The 23,834-nt window shown below is 42.4% G+C and overlaps 1 protein-coding gene across 1 annotated transcript in view; it reads right to left on the bottom strand.

Moving 5' to 3' along the window:
- The window catches only part of LOC129840945 (alpha-1-syntrophin-like), a 63,362-nt gene that overhangs the window by 34,450 nt on the left and 5,078 nt on the right, over positions 1–23,834 (bottom strand). Inside the window, exon 2 of the mRNA XM_055908998.1 lies at positions 15,802–15,987. Coding sequence (XP_055764973.1) covers positions 15,802–15,987 — 186 coding nt within the window. The remainder of the gene's footprint in view (positions 1–15,801; positions 15,988–23,834) is intronic.

Raw genomic sequence — 23,834 nt, 5'->3', positions numbered from 1 at the left:
ACAAATCCCGACTATACATTTCCTACCCAATTCAGTTAGACTCTATTCACTTAACTCGGGGCGTTTTCCTAAAGCGTTCACTAAATCGCCAGACGGGCCAAAAAAGAGATCACAGCAGTCGCCACTGTAACGGGTGTCGTAATCCTCCTCCTCAAACGAGGAGAGGAGAGAAGGATCGAAAGACCAAAATGCAGCGGGTTGTGAATACATAATGAATTTTAATAAACAAGACGAAACTAAACACACGAAGAACACTTGATACTTTACAAAACAACAAAACGAAGTAAACAGACCTGGACACGAACTTACATACAACGTGAAGAACGCACGAACAGGAACAGACTACAAATACCTAACGACAATGAAACAGTCCCGTATGGTGCGCACATACACTGACACGGAAGACAATCACCCCCAAACAAACAGTGAGAACACCCTACCTTAATATGACTCTCAATTAGAGGAAAACGCAAAACACCTGCCTCTAATTAAGAGCCATACCAGGCAACCCAAAACCAACATAGAAACAGAAAACATAGACTGCCCACCCAAAACTCACGCCCTGACCATCACACACATACAAAACAACAGAAAACAGGTCAGGAACGTGACAGCCACTTAAATTGTCAAAAAACTCAAAAAGATGGGGTAAATGGAAACATATTTAACAAATCCCCCTTTGGTGATATTATCGGGGGAGATGTGCTATGGTGGTAAACCATGTCACGCACACTTTTGGGTGCACATCACAATGCTTGTCCACTGGCGACCGGGGGGGGGGTACACTGCCGTAGTCAGTCAGCATGGTGGACCGGGTTGGTCCCGCTTTAAATGACATGCAGCTTATAAAGGCTTCATAAAGCCTTCATAAACACTACATAAATGTGTCACTATAACCATATGTCATGCTCTATAAAAGGTTCATAAATGTGGCATATCTGTGTGACATAACCACCAATGTCAAATGTGACAGAACCCACTACGTCAGCTATGACATAAACCTATATTTTATAAAGGGTGGCATACGCAATGCTTAATAAAGGCCTTATAAATCATATTAAATTGAGGCTTCACACAGCATTTATAACCTTGTTATGCATCTTGGTAGAGCATTGCAACGCCATGATAGTGGGTTCTATTCCCGGGACCACCCATATGTAAAAATGTATGCACGCATGACTATAAGTCGCTTTGGACAAAAGCGTCTACTAAATTGTATATATTATATTACTCTAAAACATTTCTAGGATGGCCCAACCTCTTTCCGTCTTGGGTGCATAACCAATATTGAACCTGTCCTCAACTGTCCCCAAAATGCTGTGCTGCAGGATGACAAACACATAAAAAATGCAGTCATGCACAGCCAAAAACGTTAGTAGGGCCTTTCAAAATCCGCTTATATTTTTGCCCAATTTCTTTGATTTTTTTTAAATTCTGTTTTCTCGGTTTTGTTTCTCCGGGTTTTGGATTTTCTCTGTTTTTTCACACTACTTTATAGAAAAACAACAAAATTAGATTTTCTGAGTTCACAACAATTCTTAAGTGACTTCAGGGGATGACTTTTGAGGTCTTGGAAAAATCTAAGAAACTTTGATTATTGAGTGTAGTTACCCTTTAATTCAGTGCGCTGTTGTTTGGTTAGCAGTGTTTCTGTAGCGCAGTATAGGCACGCGATGAGTTTGCAAATCAAATGCCCACTTGTGGTGCCACTGGACAGCGAAAAATGTGTAAGTTAACCTTTATCTATTGTAATTTAAATTAGTTTGTAGATGTTAACTGTTGAGTTAGATTACATAGCTACCTCAATCGTTATTTCAAATAATTTCAGTGATTTCACAACAATTGATAGCTAGCTAATGAAATTTAGCTAGCGAGCAGGCTCAGCTAAATAACCCCCCCCCCCCACCCCCCCGCCCCGTAACAATTTACTTGACACCCAGCATCATAACATGGTCATAACCAAGAAATAATATGTTGTAACACTGTCATGACCCATATACACTGCTCAAAAAAATAAATGGAACACTTAAACAACACAATGTAACTCCAAGTCAATCACACTTCTGTGAAATCAAACTGTCCACTTACGAAGCAACACTGATTGACAATACATTTCACATGCTGTTGTGCAAATGGAATAGACAACAGGTGGAAATTATAGGCAATTAGCAAGACACCCCCAATAAAGGAGTGATTCTGCAGGTGGTGACCACAGACCACTTCTCAGCTCCTATGCTTCCTGGCTGATGTTTTGGTCACTTTTGAATGCTGGCGGTGCTCTCACTCTAGTGGTAGCATGAGACGGAGTCTACAACCCACACAAGTGGCTCAGGTAGTGCAGCTCATCCAGGATGGCACATCAATGCGAGCTGTGGCAAGAAGATTTGCTGTGTCTGTCAGCGTAGTAACCAGAGCATGGAGGCGCTACCAGGAGACAGGCCAGTACATCAGGAGACGTGGAGGAGGCCGTAGGAGGGCAACAACCCAGCAGCAGGACCGCTACCTCCGCCTTTGAGCAGGAAGAGCACTGCCAGAGCCCTGCAAAATGACCTCCAGCAGGCCACAAATGTTTTGTGATCTTTCAGCGGGGGAGTGGGTGAATGTGTGAAAGACCTGACTGGGCCCAGCACTGCATGGTATGGCTCATTATATTGTTGGGTCAAATTACCTGACTGGGCCCAGAACCCCACGGAATGGCTTGTTATATTGTTATGTGTGTGTGTGTGTTTGTGTAATGAGGAACATGTCATTTGGTTCCAGAATAAAGCCACTTTCAATTGCCTTATGTTGAGGGCTTTCATCAAGGTAATTGTAATTTGGTGTAACGTCATCCCCAGGCTATTGTGCACACAGCACATGTAAGCCTGGTATGTCAACCTTTCAAAGTTGGCCTTAGTGGGAGTGACCATAGAATTCTATGGGAGTGCCTTACTGAGTAAAGTATTAGTCATCATTCCCCCTAGTCGTCTCTAGTTAAAACAGCCACAAAGTCATGATTATGGCTAAACCCTGCCCATTTCCACAATTACTCTTCTTAAAATTAGATTTGAAACCTGACCCTAACTAATGAAGGCCACGTTTGATGCGTCGGGCCACCAGACCTTCCGCACATTTGGGGCGGAAGTGTCTGGGAACAAAATTAGGTGTAATGTGACTAACATGACTTCACTTTGGAGAGTGTGCCACAACATGTCACCCTTTATAAAGCACATGTTTATATCACACAGTTATGCCATGTTAATGAACCCTTTATAAACCATGACATAGGGTTATAGATGCTTTGTAACACATTTATGTAGTGCCTTTATAAGCTGAACGTCATTTAAAGCGGCACCAGTAGGGTCCATTCGTTTCGCGGTCTGACTTGGCAAACACAACTCTCCGTTGCCAAGTCAAAGACAACAATGCTCTGTGGCTGAGCTCCCTGCTTCTTGTTGTTGCTGTGGGAGCCGCTGGAATTCCGTTTAATTCGCTACACTGTGACTTTTGAAGCATGCTGTTCGCCCCGTAAGCTCTATTAGCCAGTGGAATGTCCCTTAACCTCCCACGCAAAATGTCCCTGGCAGACAAAAACAATATATAGTACAGTCCCTAATACAGTCCCTGTGCAAATACGAACACCCCAGTGCTACACCAGACACACAGTGCTCGGTTCCCTTTTCTAAGTGATTGTGTGTGTGTGTAAACAATGTGTCATGGTTGCAGTCAAGACACAATGTTGCGTTATTTTCACAGAGACTTCCATTGTTCCAGCTCATTTGTTTTTTCTTCTCCTTACTAACATGTGCAATGGAGTCTAGTAAAGCCACATGTGATGTGGTGTGTGTGTGCGTGAGGGTACAGTATGTGTGTGGTCTTTCCTGAACTTAATGGGATAAGATTGATAAGAGCCAGGCCTGTAATGTGTGTCCAATTATGTGGACTGACTCACTTGGCTAAAGTGGGTAAGGAAGTTAGGTATTCCCTCCAATAAAAAATGATTTAACTCCAAGTGCGATAGGCAAATCATCCACACAGTCCAAATCATTACAATCATGGACAACAGCCAAGTGGGTCACAGTCAGTATCCCAAATGGGGCTCTGGTCAAAACTAGTGCTCTATGTCAGGAATAGAGTGCCATTTGGGACTCAGCCAGAGGGGTTACTTCCTAACTTATTCAGATATACAGCATAACTTAAAAATGTGATTGCTTTGCATAAAATGTAAAGAGAGGTAATTATGTACAATTTCGTCAAAGTTGGGAAAGTTAACTGAATTCAGCACTCATTTTCCCACTTTTCAATATGCATCTACAGTTGCGATTCCGTCAGCCTTCCACTTTTCAGGCTTTTTTACCACAGGTAAAAATACACTGCTCAAAAAAATAAAGGGAACACTTAAACAACACAATGTAACTCCAAGTCAATCACACTTCTATGAAATCAAACTGTCCACTTAGGAAGCAACACTGATTGACAATAAATTTCACATGCTGTTGTGCAAAAGGAATAGACAAAAGGTGGAAACGTCCTCCACGTCTCCTGATGTACTGGCCTGTCTCTTGGTAGCGCCTCCATGCTCTGGACACTACGCTGACAGACACAGCAAACCTTTTTGCCACAGCTCGCATTGATGTGCCATCCTGGATGAGCTGCACTACCTGAGCCACTTGTGTGGGTTGTAGACTCCGTCTCATGCTACCACTAGAGTGAGAGCACCGCCAGCATTCAAAAGTGACCAAAACATCAGCCAGGAAGCATAGGAACTGAGAAGTGGTCTGTGGTCACCACCTGCAGAATCACTCCTTTTTTGGGGGTGTCTTGCTAATTGCCTATAATTTCCACCTTTTGTCTATTCCATTTGCACAACAGCATGTGAAATTTATTGTCAATCAGTGTTGCTTCCTAAGTGGACAGTTTGATTTCATAGAAGTGTGATTGACTTGGAGTTACATTGTGTTGTTTAAGTGTTCCCTTTATTTTTTTGAATAAAAAATGCTAAAAATGCTGGACATTATTTTCGCTACCATGGCTATGCCCCCATCCACAGGGCATGAGTGGTCACTGAATGGTTTAATGAGCATGACAACGATATAAACCACATGCCATGGCCGTCTCAGTAACCAGATCTCAGCCCAATTGAACACTTATGGGAGATTCTGGAGCAGTGCCTAAGACAGTGTTTTCTGTCTCTATCAACAAAACGCCAAATTATGGACTTTCAATCACTGGCGTAAATTAGTGTCGCATCCCTCCAATAGTTCCAGGCACTAGTAGAACCTATGCCAAGGAGCATTGAAGCTGTTCTGGCTCGTGGTGTCCCCGCTCCCTATTAAGACGCTCTATGTTGGTGTTTCCTTTATTTTGGCAGCTATCTGTCTATGCACTGAGTCTACAAAACATTACGAACACCTGCTCTTTCAATGACAGACTGACCAGGTGAATCCAGGTGAAAGCTATGATCCTTTATTGATGTGACGTGTTAAATCCACTTCAAATCACTGTAGGTGAAGGGGAGTAGACAGGTTAAGGAAAGCTGTTTAAGCCTTGAGACAGGCGCAAGAATTGCAACGCTGCTAGGTTCCCGCTCAACAGTTTCTGTGCGTATCAAGAATGGTCCACCAGGCTTCAATATTAGCAAGGTATTCTTAATGTTTTGTACACTCAGTGTATCTCATAATATTTGTCATTCCACTAATAGAGTGCCTTTTGGGTAGTGTAACTTTGTGACAAATAACTTTTTATAATTTATCTGTCATAAAGAGCACATGTTCAACTTCATAACAACAACAAAAAAATGTCCCATTTCAAGAGGTTAAATTAAGAAAAATGACTATAAAAGTCACCATAAAAGTGACAAGGTTGACAGTATCAGGGTTGACGATTTCATCTTAAATCAGCCTTTACTGCTCTTGTGAGAGGGGGAATGGAAGCTTTGAACATGTTACATTTTTTTGTTGCCTATCTATCTATGGGAAACAACCTTGTATAGATAGATAACTGACGTGCTCACTGACGTGCTCAGTTTTCCACCACAAAACACTGGAAAATGGTAGAAAAAGAGTAGAACCAGCTCACCTGCTTTTACACTATGCTTTGACTATAAATGTTTAATGTTTTATTTTGAAAATAATAACTTAAAAATAACGTTAGCCAACTTTTGGCTAGCTCTAATGGTACATCAACTGGCGAAAACTAGCCAAGTTTATTTACTTCTGTTGAAACGGGACAAAACAAAGGCTACAAAACATTTCTATACACACAACAGCTGTTTGATACTGCTACTTGACAGATAGCTAGAGGATAGAGCTGGCTGTGGTAGCTACAGAACTTCAGTCGAGAGGGGATGAAAGATTAGCTAATGTTACATGTCAGTTACACTACTAGCTCAGCACTGGGAATAAATGCTTTTTTTCTGTTAAGTCAAACAGCAGTTACCTTGGCAGCCAAATAAAGTCAAATAAAGAGTAGCCAGTTTCTGCTCTGCTTGCTTTTACAACTCGGAGAAAAAGCTAAACACACACAGACAGCAGCTGCCTCTGTTCAACTCTCCTGTGCCAGTCCTATAAGGCAGCCTTTCAGAAGCTTGCCTTCACACAGCCTGTCTGAATGCTCTGTGGCGTCCGCCTGGTCCTAAATCCAGCTATCTGAAACAGCCAAACAGCTTAACCGACTGCTCTGAAGCGGCCTCATGGTCCTAAAGCACACCGATGGCACTTTTTGTATCACAGCGCCACAATAAAATTGGGGGGGGGGGACAAAAAAGCAATTTCAGAATGTGTGGGGGGGGGTCATGTCCCCCAGTACCCAGTTAAAGTTGTGCCCCTGGATGTATGTGATCCAACTGTTAGTGTTTTATCAAAATGTACACTCATAATGTCTGAAGGACATAAAGGGACTCTACTGATGGAATGACACATTGATATGTCTATGGGTCAACATAATAAGACATACTAATAGACACAAAAGACTTTTGACCAATTTGTTAGAAGGGGCTGTTGTGATTACATGAAGGCACAGGCATCAGTGATTTTAACTCATGGCACACATCTCTCCATACACAAACTCAGCCAGCATGAGTTAAAACCTGTTGAGGCTAGGGGGTGCTGTTGTCACTATTTATGGTAATCGTGTAATTTTTGAAACGGCTTCCTACAAAATTCTTGATCGTACAATATGCATATTATTATTATTATTGGATGGAAAACAGTCTATAGTTTCTATAGGAGTTGAAATTTTGTCTCTAAGTGGAACAGAACTCATTCTACAGCAATTTCCCTGACATGGAGTCAGATTTCAGAAATTTTGGCCTCTGTTCTGGAGTCAGTTTTAAGGCCACTGTTATTCCTATGAGTATATGGACACTGCTTACGTCTTCCCCTGGATGCCTTTACGTGATGACGATTTGAATGGTGTCGATTGCACAGTCACAGGCACTATAAATGAAAAAACCCTGTATGTAGGAGCTCTTTTCTTGGTGCGTCATGCGCGCGGAGGATACCGACCCACTGTTTTTCCAAGCACTAGTGAAGCCAGTTATATTTCTCCGGTCATATTTCTACTCGTTATAGGAGTTAAAAACATCATAAGGTAGTTAATTTAAAGCGTTTTATAGCAATTTATATCCGTTTAGTGCGATTTTGGGACATTTATTTCTGAGACGCTGTGAATCTCTGGGCACGCTTCCAGTTCATGCCGAACGCAGTTGGCATTTCCACATGGCAAGAGGACAGCTTTCCACCAAAAGACGATTATACCCAAGAAAGGATGCTTCGCCCAAGATTCTGATGGAAGAACAGCTCAAAGTAGGAACAATTTATTATGATAAATCGTGTTTCTGTCGAAAAATGTTAGTGGCTTAGGACGCCATTTTTTTTTACTTAGCTTCGCTTGGCGCAAACTGTATTGAAAAGTAAGGATAATTTTAAAAATGTAATTCCGCGATTGTATTAAGAATTAAATTGTCTATCAATCGCTGTCCACCTTATATTTTTTAGTCACGTTTATGAGTATTTATGTATACGACTAGATCACTGTCTAATATGGCGCACGAACATTTTCTCACCAGCTGGGCTACTTTTCTCATTGTCTAACCATGATTTTGGTGGCTAAATATGCACATTTTCGAACAAACTGTATATGTATGTTGTAATGTGATGTTACAGGAGTGTCATATGAAGAATTCTGAGAAGGTTAGTGAAAAAATTTATATATTTTGGCGATGTTTACGTTATCGCTCTCTTTGGCTAGAATCAATGCTGGGGTAATGTTTGCACATGTGCTATGCTAATATAACGATTTATTGTGTTTTCGCTGTAAGACACTTAGAAAATCTGAAATATTGTCTGTATTCACAGGATCTGTGTCTTTCGATTAGTGTATGCTGTGTATTTTTACGAAATGTTTGATGATTAGTAGTTAGGTAAACACGTTGCTCATTGTAATTATTCTAGTCCATTTGTGACGGTGGGTGCAATTGTAACCTATGCCATCTACCTGAAATATGCACATTTTTCTAACAAAACCTATCCTATACCATAAATATGTTATCAGACTGTCATCTGATGAGTTTTTTTCTTGGTTAGGGGCTATCAATATCTTAGTTTAGCCGAATTGGTGATAGCTACTGTTGTTGGTGGACAAAGTAAAGATGGTGGATTATGCTAATGTGTTTTTAGCTAATAGATTTACATCTTTACATATTGTGTCTTCCCTGTAAAACATTTTAAAAATCGGACATGTTGGCTGGATTCACAAGATCTGTGTCTTTCATTAGCTGTATTGGACTTTAATGTGTGAAAGTTAAATATTAAAAAAAAAAAAATAATTGAATTTCGCGGCTCTGCCTTTTCAGTGGGGGTGGAGGGGGTGTGCCGCTTGCGGGACGTGTGTCCTAGACAGGTTAAGGAGTTCTTGTGAAGAACTAGGCCTCTGTGAGGGGGTAGGGTGGGGGCACTGGTCCTTAAGGGGTTTGCCTGCTTGGAGGGGGTGTGGGGGTTCAGGGGGCCCCCGGCCCCCAAAAGCAAACTTCACGCTATGGAAGAAAAATGGTCAAGGTGAGTTGTAATTTAATTGAACCATTTTCTTTTGTGGTACTAATCCACATATGAGCCTGACCAAAATGTGCACTCAGTCCAGAGCGTCTTTGGGAACAGGACGTGCAAATCTTTCCCCTGGCCGGTGGTCTGACCATGTAAACACATACTGTAGAGACCCGAGGATCCCAACCCCAATAAGGTTTTGGAGCTAGTTGTTGTTGTCAGTGGCACACCACTAGTAGAAGTAGTCAATGTACTCATGCTAATTATCTTCTTACCAATTACTTTACCTCTTTGCACCTGTTTTTTCTAAAAAAGTATTAATCATTGAGGACAGACCAAAAAGTTAAGTGAAGGTTAGGAGAAAGAAAACAGTATCATGTTTTAGCTTTGTTTTTGGTGTTTTATTGCAGAAATAAATTATGTGGTGCAAACACTTAGTAAATCTGGCCCTGTTTCTTTCTACTTTAGCCAACTCCTGGCCGTGTGGTTGTCATGACTACACCACAAAATACAATTCTGATGTATACTCTAAAGGCAAAGCTGTGTTGCCCAAGTCTTACAGAATTCCAAATTAATTAACATAATTTCAATGGATTTCCTGAATGCACTAAATGTCATTGACCCTCACCTAACAAGCAACCAACCAAAGATCTGACTAAAAGGTGGCAAAAGAACAGTCTTTATCACTTTATAGCAAAGTAAGTCACGTGGGGCGACTTACTTCGATATCAAGAGATGACTGGAGACTTGTGCTAAATACCTGTGTTCTCTGTTTGTCTGTTGCCAGTTCGTTTTGTTTCGTGAAACCTACCAGCGATTTTCCCCTTGCGTTTCTCTGTTCTAGTTCTGCCCGGTTTTGGCCATTCTGCTCTGAGCCTGCCTGTCCTTCTGTACCTTGCCACACCACACTGGATTATTGACCCCTGCCTGCTCTGACCCGGAGACTGCCTGCCATTCTGGACCTTTTGCACCCTATCTGGATTACTGACCTCTGCCTGCCCTTGACCTGTCATTTTCCCTACCCCTGTACTAGTAATAAACTTTGGTTACTTCGACACTGTCTGCATCTGGGTCTTACCTGAAACGTGATAGTTATTTTAAAAAAAGAGTCTGCATGACTTGGTTCTCTTCACAACCATACACATATTATGCATAGCTAAATAACAGGCTATTATTCCAATTATTATTAATCAAATCAAGACTCAAACACATGCAGGACTGCCCCATCCACAAAAGCTCTCTTTCTTCTTATTACTTGGGAGCTAGGCTGGGCCGTTGAGAAAACAACAGTAGCTTTTTTAACCTGCTACACTGGAAGCGTAACTGTTACACTGGAAGGGTAAATCTTTTGGCCAGCAAGAGCAGTGCTCGAGCCACTTTATCAAGGGTTCTCGGGCCTGAGCTGCGTGTAGAAATGTTGAAAATGGAACCAGAGCAGCGCAAGAAATGAATAGGGTTATCTCACGGACTGCAAAAGTTACACGTCTAGTGTAGCAGGCCAGATAGGACAAGTGACTTTGTCCACTGACCTAAGTAAAGTAAAAGTTTGAATCAAACAGAGCCTTCTATAAAAGCGCCTCTGTGTGGTCATTAGTCGCTTTCTGTGTATGGAGTTGAAAGACAGCTGGACATTTCACCTCTGGCGATATCATGTATCAACACCTTGGGCACTACAATGCCAGAGGAGAGGACTAGTTCAGGGAACAAAGCATGGTGGTCCTTCAAAGGTTAGCGGTTAGCTCCAATTAATTTGTGGGGGGGGGGGGGGGGGGGTAATACCGTAACTGGCTCTTCAGCCATTTTGTTGGCACCATCCTTGGTTGCTTTGATGTGGACCACTGAGATAGTGTCATCGAGTTTCACCAGCCAATTTATTTTGATTGACAGGCTAATTAACCAGAAAACCTCTGACAAAACAACCTATGTTTGTCAGCCTGTAGTGATCCGTGTGGCGTTGCTTAGCAGGGAGCTTAACAATTCCCTGTAAACATTTTATATTTTTAACCCTTTAGAAAACCATTCTGAAGAGGAGGTTAGCAACTCTCAACCAAATTCATGTTTATGCATTCTTGCTGTTGGTAAGAAGTTAGAACCAGCCAGTCACTAAGCTTACAGTAAAGCTACAAGCCTTGCTAAGTTGATTACATGTTAGCAGAGGCTAGCCCTGCCGCACGAGAGCTAGGGTCAGGTTAGCTCCGGCTGTTACCTCACACAAGGCTGCGTGGGCACAAAGCTGGCACCCAACTGCCAATTAATCAAATTGCGCTGCCTTACTGGCAACCTCAAACGGAAGAAAAATAGGTAGGACAGCTGCGTGTGCCAAGATGCGGAGGCTCAATTACTTTAGGGAAATATAACAGGCGAGAAATGTCGAAAAAAAGATCAATGTAAAGTCTGCAGCACTGCCCATGTGTCATAAGCCCTGGGGAGTTCTGGCTTTTCTCACTTCGGCCTTTGGAAAGAACAGGAACGTCGGGATGAGAGGAATTACCACAGATCCTATAGTGCTTCCCGGTTTCCCAGCCTTCAGGGATTGGGATATGCAGGGAAGGGGAGGGAGGGGTGGACATAGTTGCTCGCCATCACCTGTTGCTTCAGTGAGGGAGTTTGGCTGTGGCTGCAGTTGAAGAACTCTGAGAAGAACATGGAGGACCAGGGGGGAATTTGGCACTGTGGGAAGCTGTGTATGTCACAGAGATGCTTGACCCCCTCAGCCTTATTTGTTGGACAAAACACACTTGGCTAGGCCATATTAGCATCATTGTCATGTGGACTGAGAAACACACACACATTTTTGGCATGAACACACATACACACTAAACTACTCATAAGGCACACATGCACACACACATTTTTGTGAACTACTCAGAGGCACATACTTGCACACACACACTCTCTCTCTCTTACACACACACACTCCAATAAAGAGGAACACAGAGGGACTTTTCAAGTGCCCGATTAGTTCGAGGAGAGCCTGGTTGTGGTTGTAATAGCTCCAGAGTTATTTGTCATTGCCTTGTCAGTGTAATGCTTCAATGGTCGACATTTTACAGCCTGGTCTACACTGTCCTCAGAGCCCCATTAGCTATGTGTGAAGGCAGGCTGGGCCGCTCTGTCAGTCGTGACCAGTGTGCCTCGTTAAATGGCTTGGCAGTGGGCACCAGCACATTTCACCCACGGATTTACTGCCATTGCCAGAGACTGGTCCAGTAAAATTCAACTGAAAGTTAGCCTGACAAAGGCCCAGCGCAGTAAAAAAAATTTTTTCCCTGAAATTATGAAAATTATGATAATACCCCTTTAGTGTAAGAGTTGTTTGAAAAGACCGTCTGAAATTTCATCTTGTTTTGGTGGGATGGAGTTTTGGCTTGCCTGGTGACATCGCCAAGTGGTAAATTAGTTAACAGATCAATAAGAAAATGAGTTCCAAACCTCAATGCCAACAACAGCTAGTTTTCGGTTTTCCCCTCCCCACTCAGACCACTCCCAGACAGTCCTAGGAATCTATCTTTGCTCGGAAGCTATTTTTATTTATTTTTGTCCGTAAAAAAAACCCAGTATGGTACTTAATTGCAACCCAGAAATGATTTGATATTGAGATTAAAAAATGGCTGCATTGGTATCACACACATGGTTATAGTTGAGGAACAGTGCTGCGATTGCCAAACTTTCTCACACTTTCTCGCTACTTCCCCATCCGTTGGTCTCTACTGAATACATGTACCGGTAGGCTATGTTTATTATCGCATTAGCAGTAACCAAGGTTACATCCCAAATGGCACCCTATTCCCTATGTAGTGCACTAAGTAGGTAGTATCGGGCCTTTTGGGACACAGTCCAAAAACTTTTCACACGGTGGGCTATGTAGGTACCACCTACGGAGCTGAAGCTTACTGGTCTGGTGGGATTTAGGGAGAGCTCTTCCCTGTCCACCACCTTACCCTAGAAGCCTCGCATTCTGCCCCACGCCACAGCACATGGTGCACCATCAGCAATCTTGCCCGCCCAACCTCCCACAAAGACGCACTAAAAACTGCACAAACCTGTGTATGTAAGCTGTATGTACACACAGACACACTTTGTCTCTATCTCCTATCCATGCCACGGTGTCACCTCACTGGCACCCAGCCACCCCCTGTGACACCCAGTCGGGCCTGGTTGCCATATGGAGCATGCTTCCATCCTTCCTTCCTTTCCACAGGACGTTGGTGGCACATTAATTGGGAAGTTCGGGCTCGTGGTGATGGCTGGAGCTGAATGAATGGTATCACACACATGGTTTCTATGTGTTTGATGCCATTCCATTTGCTGCATTCCAGCCATTATTAAGAGCCGTCCTTCCCTCAGCAGCTTCCACTGTTCCCCTCTCTCCCCCTGGTTCACTCTCACTGTGTGGGGACGGTGCCTGGCTGGCTATTGGCAGCAATGAATGCAGTCTCAATAAAGTAGCCTATGTTATATAGTAGTAAGAATATATCGTATTATATTATATTGGATATATTGCAGGTGTGTGCCTATAGTGATAATAGGGTGTGGACACAAAGTATGCCCACATCAGGGGAGCCCCCCCCCCCCAACCCCCCTCTCTCTCACACACCCTGTTAACTCAGATAGGAAATGAAAGACAGCTGCGGCTTACTGATTTTATCTGTGATGCTTTGCTGTTATCTGTATCTGACCTTCTCAGGTGTTTATGTCGCCGAGTTGGATTGGTTCTTCCATTTCCACGTTGACTGAGGAATGACTGGAATACACCGAAGAGCCTTTCTACTCTCCGCTGAAACCTCTACACTCCTCACATATCTGTGAGTAATGTAATGTAGTAATGTTTGCCCATTATGCCATTTGTCTTAGGCTACATGATCATCACATTATCATCACGAACTCGGTGGTACAATAATCGACAGTAGAACACCACAGGCTTGAAATAGGGATATCTGTTGCAAATTATACAAATCAAATGTCCATTGTAGCTTAAGTTTGACACGAGCGCCATTAAAAGCATTCATTAGGCATAACAGGTAAACAACACATATGCCTGTTTTTGAATCTAATACCAATTCTAGACGTAATTCGTTCTAATAAAACAGTCACGCTGTGGTCAAATGCTCAAGTGGAATTATAACGGCTCATCATGAGGTGTTTGAGCTAAATGTGTGGAAGTGATGTCTTTGTATTTAGTTCAGCACTCTATTTAGTGAAGTGACTTAAATACTCCCGACAATAAAAACGTTCCCAAAGATGCCATATGGAGGGGCTTTCACGAACAAGATGATCTGATTGAACTCGATGGAAAGCTATGGAAGTTCGTGGTTAAGAGGAGCACTCTACAATTCAACAGAACTACCTACAGTTTAGCGCTGTTGTTTACAAACTGGTGGATAATGCCGGTGCTGCAGGTGCAATTCCAGACACAATAAAAGCCTCTCAATAACCTCCACCACTGCAAAGTCCCGAAACCTCTCGACTCATTTGCTGCCACGTCTGTTCCTCAGTGTGAGTAACCTATGAAATGATTTCTGACATTAATGATCACAGGCCTGGTGGATGAGCTGTCTGACATCAATGCTTTTCTGCTCTAGTGTTGACAGGGAAGAGGGATTTTGAGTGACTTCATCTGCTTGACTGCCGGGCTGTAGAGCACTGTAGCGTTGTGGGACTTAGCCGTAGGGTCTGAAACATTTCCTCTGACGGTCTGTCTCCCTCACATCAATAAACTGGTTTATCCACCCACTGTATGTCTCAGTGGGCGATCTAGACTGGACTGGAGAGGTTGGTGGTTTACAGCCTAACTAAACATTACAGAAATCGACTTAAAACTATTCTTGTGGATATTGTGCTCCCCTTCTAGAGCATTAGCACAATCTTAATCAATTAGCATTGTTTTACGATTTAGATGCACTATTGTAAAGTGGCTGTTCCACTGGATGTCATAAGGTGAATGCACCAATCTGTAAGTCGCTCTGGATAAGAGCGTCTGCTAAATGACTTAAATGTAAATGTAAATGTAAATTTTGTAGAGCGTAGAATACCAGCTCTGACCAATGATGTGCATTTTCATTATGTACATAAAAGATTGGGAGAGAACAGCTGTCATGCAATCGATGGACAACATGAAAGCCTTCTATTAATCCCACTCCCTGCAGCTAAAGACCTCATCTCCAATTCAATACTGTCTGTTTCCCTTCACCTGCTGTGGGCGCTGCCTGGCCTGTGTAACAGACAGAGAGCAGTGAACCTACAGGATCCCCTCCAGGACTTTCTCCACATCTCTCCCCCGCAGTGCCGACCGGCAGCCTAGAAGTCTCCAGAAGTTTCCCGATTTATGACAGGATCTCATTTCGGGATGAAACAGTTACAGAACTAATGAAACTGAGTGGATTATCAGTTATCCAAGACGTTTTGATGGGTTCTGATGAGATTTGCGGCAGCCATTATTTTTGGTTCAATAGGATTGACTCTGAAAAGCCCGCTCTACGGCCCCCAAAATAAAACTACGGACCGCTCTATCTCAGTGTTCTTAGAGGCATTTCCTCTAGGTGAGACCTTTCTATTTCTTGGCAGTTGTTCGCTACTTACTGTTCACTCACTCACAATCCATCATCTTGCTTCTAATTCACTGAAGGAGAAGGAATCTACCTCATGGCTATAAGAGAACCAAAGCAGTACACACCATGCAATTCGGGGCTTGAACCTCTACACCAGTGTTGATAATTGACCTGGTCACGCTAGAACAATTCCTGGAACACCGGCCATGCCTTAATATCCTGGTGTTGCTTACCCTCTAGGATGACTTCTTTGCCCGTCTTCTTCAGGGCCTGCACGGCCTCGTCGTGTGTGGCGTCCCGGAGGTCGGCGCCGTTGACCGACAGGATGGCGTCACCCACGTACAGGGCCTCCGTCTGGTCAGCCGCCAACCCCTTGAAGATCTTCGAGATGAGAATGGGCATTTTGTTCTCTTTTCCACCTGTAAAGTAGGCCGTCATTGTAAGATAAGAATTTGTTCTTAACTGACTTGCCAAGTTAAATAAAGGTTCAATCTAAAAAAATATATATAAAGTAGAGCACATGGCATTGGCTCGGTTCATATCAATGAGACACAGTACGCTTCACGTACAAACTACAAAACCAGATGGTTACCAGGCTTAGATTGTGCATGAATATAAAATATTGTGGTCTACAGGATTAGAATACATACTCTTTATCCTAGGGCTTAAAGTAAGTCCCTCCCCACTGGGCACATTAACATTTGGTTTAGTTGTCAACTAATGTGAATTCAACGTGAAATTAACATGTCATTGGATTTAGGTTAAAACTTTTTGAAAAAAAATGTATTCAAAAATTGATTCATTGGGTTGAAATGGCGTGGAAACAATGTTGATTCAACCAGTTTTTTGCCCAGTGGATCTGATACTAGTGACTAACATTTGAGGTGTATCTTGGGAATCTTAGAAAGTTTGTTGAAAGTTGTTTAAGAGAAAGGAACGTAGCAATGCACAAGGAAGGTTTTGCTCCATGGGTGTAGGTACTCTTGAGACTGACTAGATTGGCTGACAGAACAAAGTTCATAGTAAGTACATAAGACTGCATCACTCGCGACAGTGCTCAACGGTTTAATTTGAAAAGCTGAGCAAGGGACTGGTTTCACATTTAGACTGCAGTTGTAGAGAATACGAGGACACCAGTCATCCACTTTGCCCGGCTGCAGTCCCTTCTCTCTAACAGGATAATGAAGGTCAGTTCATAGGCTGATGAATCTGCCCATTCCAGAGGGCCCTTCGTGGGAAATATTGTCAATAATGTCAAGTGCCAGTTGGGTCTCGGCCTTGGGGTGGCTGAGAAATGTTCCGAAAGAGGATTAAATCAAATTACCTCCGAATATATATTTCAAAGGTTGGCTCCCACGGGCGATTCTACGGATTTAATTCATGCATCGTCTTCAGAGACTAGAGCCAGGTGCCCTCAATAAAAGATGCCGGGGCTGACACACCCATGCATCTCAATCACAGTGGCATCGCCACAGACTGCGACTCCCTCCGCTGTCAACATGATCTATGCCTTTTCTGAGTGGGGCTAGCGTTGCACGCCAGTGTGACATTTGATGGTTGTTTGATCAGTGATTGAGATGCAGAAATTATGGCCACCAAATTGAGATTCTGACGCCTGGTGAATTGTGTGGGAGGTGAGAGCAGAAGAAATCCTCAGTGATTCAATTGATAAAAATAGAACTACCAGATAATGTAATGCCAGACTGTAACATCACCAAATCGAAATCACCAAGGAACAAACTCCAAATAGACTTTTAGATTAGATCATGAACAAATCATAGACAATATGCAATATTGGGCTATATGTCATAAACTACATTTAAGCCAATCAACTTGAATATGTGAAATTCGAGAAGAAAAAAAATCACACTTCTCTTATTATTTTTTTGTCTGAATCATTTCCAATCCCTCTATATATTTTTTGTAAATATTTATACAGTATACACAGTACCAGTCAAAAGTTTGGACACACCCACTCATTCCAGTTTTTCTTTATTTTTACTTTTTTATACATTGTAGAATAATAGTGAAGACATCAAAGCTATGAAATAACACAAATGGAATCATGTAGTAACCATTTTTTTTTTAATCAAAATATATTTTAGATTCTTCAAAGTAGTCACCCTTTGCATTGATGACAGCTTTGCACACGCTTGGCATTCTCTCAACCAACTTCACCTGGAATGCTTTTCTAACAGTCTTGAAGGAGTTCCCACATATGCTGAGCACGTGTTGGCTGCTTTTCCTTCACTCCGCGGTCCAACTCATCCCAAATCATCTCAATTAGGTTGAGGTTGGGTGATTGTGGAGGCCAGGTCATCTGATGCAGCACTCCATTACTCTCCTTGGTCAAATTGCCCTTACACAGCCTGGAGGTGTGTTGGGTCATTGTCCTGTTGAAAAACAAATGATAGTCCCACTAAGCGCAAACCAGATGGGATGGCGTATTGCTGCAGAGTGCTGTGGTAGCCATGCTGGTTAAGTGTGCCATGAATTCTAAATAAATCACAGACAGTGTCACCAGCGAAGCACCCCCACATCATCACAACTCCTCCATACTTCCCGGTGGGAACCACAGGACAGATTTCCCCCGGTCTAATATCCATTGCTCGTGTTTCTTGGCCCAAGCAGGCCTCTTCTTATTATTGGTGTCCTTTAGTAGTGGTTTCCTTGCAGCAATTCGACCATGAAGGCCTGATTCACACTCTCCTCTGAACAGTTGCTGCTGAGACGTATCTGTTACTTGAACTCTGTGAAGTATTTATTTGGGCTGCAATTTCTGAGGTGCAGTTAACTCGAATGAACTTATACTCTGCAGCAGAGGTAACTCTGGGTCTTCCTTTTCTGTGGCGGTCCTCATGAGAACCAGTTTCATCATAGCGCCTGATGGTTTTTGTGTGACTTCGTATTATATGTTACGAATTTGCAAAACACAAAATAAGTTTTAATTTTGCAAAATGTATAATATGTTACAAATTTGCAAAATGTATGATATGTAACAAATTCTAGCTAGGTGTTTAATGTCAGCTAGCTAGCTAACATTAGCTAGGCTAGCGGTAAGGGTTAATGTTAGAGTTAAGGTTAGGGTTATGTTTAGGAGTTAGGTAAAATAGTTAACCTGTTGAGGATGGGGGCGCTGTTGTCACTATTTATGCTAATCGTGTAATTTTTGAAACGGCTTCCCACAAAATTCTTGATCGTACAATATGCATATTATTATTATTATTGGATAGAAAACAGTCTATAGTTTCTATAGGAGTTGAAATTTTGTCTCTAAGTGGAACAGAAGTCATTCTACAGCAATTTCCCTGACATGGAGTCAGATTTCAGAAATTTTGGCCCCTGATCTGGAGTCAGTTAAAAGGCCGCAGTTATTGCTATGAGTATACGGACACTGCTTACGTCTTCCCCTGGATGCCTTTACGTGATGACGATTTGAATGGGGTCGATTGCGCGTTCACAGGCACTACAAATTAAAAAACCCTGTAGCTAGGAACTCTTTTCTTGCTGCGTAATGCGCGCGGAGGACATCGACCCGCACTTGTTCCAAGCATTAGTGGAGGGAGTAATATTACTCTGGTCATGTTTCTACTCGTTATGGGAGTTAAAAACATCATAAGGTAGTTAATTTAAAGCGTTTTATAGCAATTTATATCCGTTTAGTGCGATTTTGGGACATTTATTTCTGAAACGCTGTGAATTGCTGGGCACGCTTCCAGTTCATCCCGAACGCAGTTGGCATTTCCACATGGCAAGAGGACAGCTTTCCACCAAAAGACGATTAGACCCAAGAAAGGATCCTTTGCCCAAGATACTGATGGAAGAACAGCTCAAAGTAGGACATTTTTATTATGATAAATCGTGTTTCTGTCGAAAAATGTTAGTGGCTTAGGACGCCATGTTTTTTGACATAGCTTCGCTTGTCGCAAACTGTATTGAAAAGTAAGGATAATTTAAAAAATGTAATTCCGCGATTGTATTAAGAATTAAATTGTCTATCAATCCCTGTCCACCCTATATTTTTTAGTCACGTTTATGAGTATTTATGGATAAGAGTAGATCACTGTCTAATATGGCGCACGGACATTTTCTCACCAGCTGGGCTACATTTCACATTGTCTAACCATGATTTTGGTGGCTAAATATAAACATTTTCGATCAAACTCTATATGGATTGTGTAATATGATGTTACAGGAGTGTCATCTGAAGAATTCTGAAGGTTAGTGAAAAATTAATATATTTTGGCGATGTTGACGTTATCGCTCACTTTGGCTAGAATCAATGCTGGGCTGCTATGTGTTATGTGCTATGCTAATATAACGATTTATTGTGTTTTCGCTGTAAGACACTTAGAAAATCTGAAATATTGTCTGTATTCACAGGATCTGTGTCTTTCGATTAGTGTATGCTGTGTATTTTTACGAAATGTTTGATGATTAGTAAGTAGGTAAACACGTTGCTCTATGTAGTTTTTCTAGTCCATTTGTGACGGTGGGTGCAATTGTAACCTATGCCATCTACCTGAAATATGCACTTTTTTCTAACAAAACCTATCCCATACCATAAATATGTTATCAGACTGTCATCTGATGAGTTTTTTTCTTGGTTAGGGGCTATAAATATCTTAGTTTAGCCGAATTGGTGATAGCTACTGGTGTTGGTGGACAAATAAAAGATGGTGGATTATGCTAATGTGTTTTTAGGTAATAGATGTACATCTTTACATATTGTGTCTTCCCTGTAAAACATTTTAAAAATCGGACATGTTGGCTGGATTCACAAGATCTGTGTCTTTCATTAGCTGTATTGGACTTTAATGTGTGAAAGTTAAATATTTTAAAAATATATTTTTTTTGAATTTCGCGGCACTGGTTTTTCAGTGGGGGTGGGGGGGGAGTGCCGCTAGCGGCACCCTCATCCTAGACAGGTTAAGGTTAGGGTTAGGGGAAGAGATAGCTAACATCATAAGTAGTTGTAAAGTGCAATGAACAAAAATATAAATGCAACATGCAAAAAATTCTAATATTTTTCTGAGTTACAGTTCATATAAGGGAATCAGTCAATTGAAATAAATGAATTATGCCCTAACCTATGAATTTCACATGACTGGGAATACAGATATGCATCTGTTGGTCACAGATACCTTAAAAAAAGGTAGGGGTGTGGATCAGAAAACCAGTCAATATCTGGTGTGACCACTATTTGCCTCACGCGACACATCTCATTTGCATAGAGTTGAGCAGGCTGTTGATTGTGGCCTATGGAATGTTGTCCCACTCCTTTTCAATAGCTGTCCGAAGTTGCTGGACATTGGCGGGAACTGGAATACGCTGTCGTACACATCGATCCAGAGCATCCCAAACATGCTAAATAGGTCACATGTCTGGTGAGTAAGCAGGCCATGGAAGAACTGGGACATTTTCAGCTACTTGCAATTGTGTACATATCTTTGTGCCATCTTTGTGCCGTGCATTATCATGCTGAAACATAAGGTGATGGCGGCAGATGAATGGCAATGGGACTCAGGATCTCGTCACGGTATCCCTATGCATTCAAATTGCCATTGTTCATTGTCCGTAGCTTATACATGCCCATACCACAACCCCACCGCCACCATGCGGCACTCTGTTCACAACGTGGACATCAGCAAACCGCTCGCCCACACGACACCATACACGCTGTCTGCCATCTGCCCGGTACAGTTGAAACCAGTACCCACCTGTGAAAACCACACTTCTCCAGCATGCCAGTGGCCATCGAAGGTGAGCATTTGCCCACTGAAGTCGGTTACAACACCGAACTGCAGTCAGGTCAAGACCCTGGTGAGGACGACCAGCTTCTGACAGTTTTTGCAGAAATTCTTCGGTTGTGCAAACCCACAGTTTCATCAGCTGTCCGGGTGGCTGGTCTCAGATGATCCTGCAGGTGAGGAAGCCGGATGTGGAGGTCCTGGGCCGGCATGTTTACAAGTGGTCTGCGGTTGTGAGGCCGGCTGTACATACTGCCAAATTCTCTAAAACGACATTGGAGGAGGCTTATGGTAGAGAAATGAACATTCAATTCGCTGGCAACAGATCTGGTGGACATTCCTGCAGTCAGCATGCCAATTGCAAGCACCCTCAACACTTGAAGACATCTGTGGCGTTGTGTTGTGTGACAAAACTGCACATTTTTGAGTGACCTTGTACTGTCCCCAGCACAAGGTGCACCTGTGTAATGATCATGCTGTTTAATCAGCTTCTTGATATGTCATACTTGTCAGGTGGATGGATTATACTGGCAAGGAAGAAATGCTCACTAACAGGGATGTAAACAAATTTGTGCACAAAATTTGAGAGAAATAAGCGTTTTGTGCATATGGAACATTTCTGGGATCTTTTATTTCAGCTCATGAAACATTGGACCAACACTTTACATGTTGCATTTATATTTTTGTTCTTTAGTGTAGCTAAAAAGTAGTAAGTAGTTGAAAAGTTGCTAATTAGCTAAAATGCTAAAGTTGTCCGTTATCAGATTCGACATTCTCGTTATACACCTGCCCATCCACCCAAAACCAACCACCCTACTTTCGTTTTGCTTAAGGCAAAGCATCGGTCTTATGTAACCATACCAAATGTAACATATAATACTAATTTGAGTGTCTCGGATATACATTTACGTCTAGTCTATGAGAATGGAAAAGGAGGGCCCCAATTGTGTTTCGCTTTGTTACCCTTGAGGGATACAACCAATGCTTATTCAAACTGACTAACTATTTAACATAAGATTTGTTGCATGAACTGAACATCTGAGTTGTGCACTAATTTCTACACACCGGTCTACTTCTACCTATCGTACAGTATATGGTGTCAAAACAAACTTTAGGCCTCAAGCCTATCCGGCCTTAAATGCACTTCGGCACTTTGGACCAAACGCAAGGTCGACTCCATGCCTCCCTCCACCGAACCAGGGTAGGCTTCTGAAAATAAACATCCCAGACAGACTGCTCCACTGCCATCAAATAGCTTTCATCTCAGGCCAATGACAACTGCATTCTGGGAGCTTCTTGTCAGCTGTTCGCATTGTGGTGTCAGCTGGCCGCCTCCTGCCTTTTGCTCGCTCTCTCTCGGCTTGACGTGGCAGCGCCACTCTGTCGAGACAGTGGGGAGTCACCGGTTGGTGGTCGGTTTCACTTATTTAAACAGTTCCAATTGATGTTCAAAGCCGCAAAAAAATATATTTATGTCATTAAATGTTTATGTCATTAGGGGGAGTCATTTTGTAAAAGGGGGCTGAAACTAATACAACACCAGCCACACCATTCCTGCCAAACGGTGAAGCATTTTGCATTGCAGTAGGTCCAGGCCGTCTATCAAAATGGACCACTGTCCTGGGCAGGTTGCCAGAGCGATGAGATGGTCTATGTATACATGCAGACCTTCCAGAAAGTAAATATCACCCCCCCCCCTTTATTCTCTATTATATTGCATTATTTACAACAGCCACGATAAACACAACTATTGATGTTTAAGCCACGATAAACACAACCATTGACACCTACAGATTGAAGGGTTTTTCTATATTTTTACTATTTTCTACATTGTAGAATAATAGTGAAGACATCAAAACTATGAAATAACACATATGGAATCATGTAGTAACCAAAAAAAGTGTCATTGTCCAGTTGAAAACCAAATGATAGTCCCACTAAGCGCAACGCAGATGGGATGGCATATCGCTGCAGAATACTGTTGTAGCCATGCTGGTTAAGTGTGCCTTGAATTCTAAATAAATCACAGACAGTGTCACCAGCAAAGCATCCCTACACCATTATACCTCCTCCTCCATGCTTCACGTGGGAACCACACATGCTGAGATCACCCGTTCACCTACTCTGCGTCTCACAAAGACACAGAGGTTGGAACCAAAAATCTCAAATTTGGACTCATCAGACCAAAGGACAGATTTCCCCCGGTCTAATGTCCATTGCTCGTATTTCTTGGCCCAAGCAATTCTCCTCTTATTATTGGTGTTCTTTAGTAGTTGTTTCTTTGCAGCAATTTGACCATGAAGGCCTGATTGACACAGTCTCCTCTGAACAGTTGATGTTAAGATGTGTCTATTACTTGAACTCTGTGAAGCACTTATTTGGGCTGCAATTTCTGAGGTGCAGTTAACTCTAATGAACTGATCCTCTGCAGCAGAGGTAACTCTGTGTCTTCCTTTCCTGTTGCATTCCTCATGAGAGCCAGCTTCATCATAGCTCTTGATGGTTTTGCAACTGCA

The sequence above is a fragment of the Salvelinus fontinalis genome, chromosome 3 (genome assembly GCF_029448725.1).
Source record: "Salvelinus fontinalis isolate EN_2023a chromosome 3, ASM2944872v1, whole genome shotgun sequence".
In the NCBI taxonomy this organism is placed as follows: domain Eukaryota; kingdom Metazoa; phylum Chordata; class Actinopteri; order Salmoniformes; family Salmonidae; genus Salvelinus; species Salvelinus fontinalis.
The sequence above is the reverse complement of the archived record's forward strand: the minus strand, read 5'-3'. Positions and strand labels throughout refer to the sequence as shown.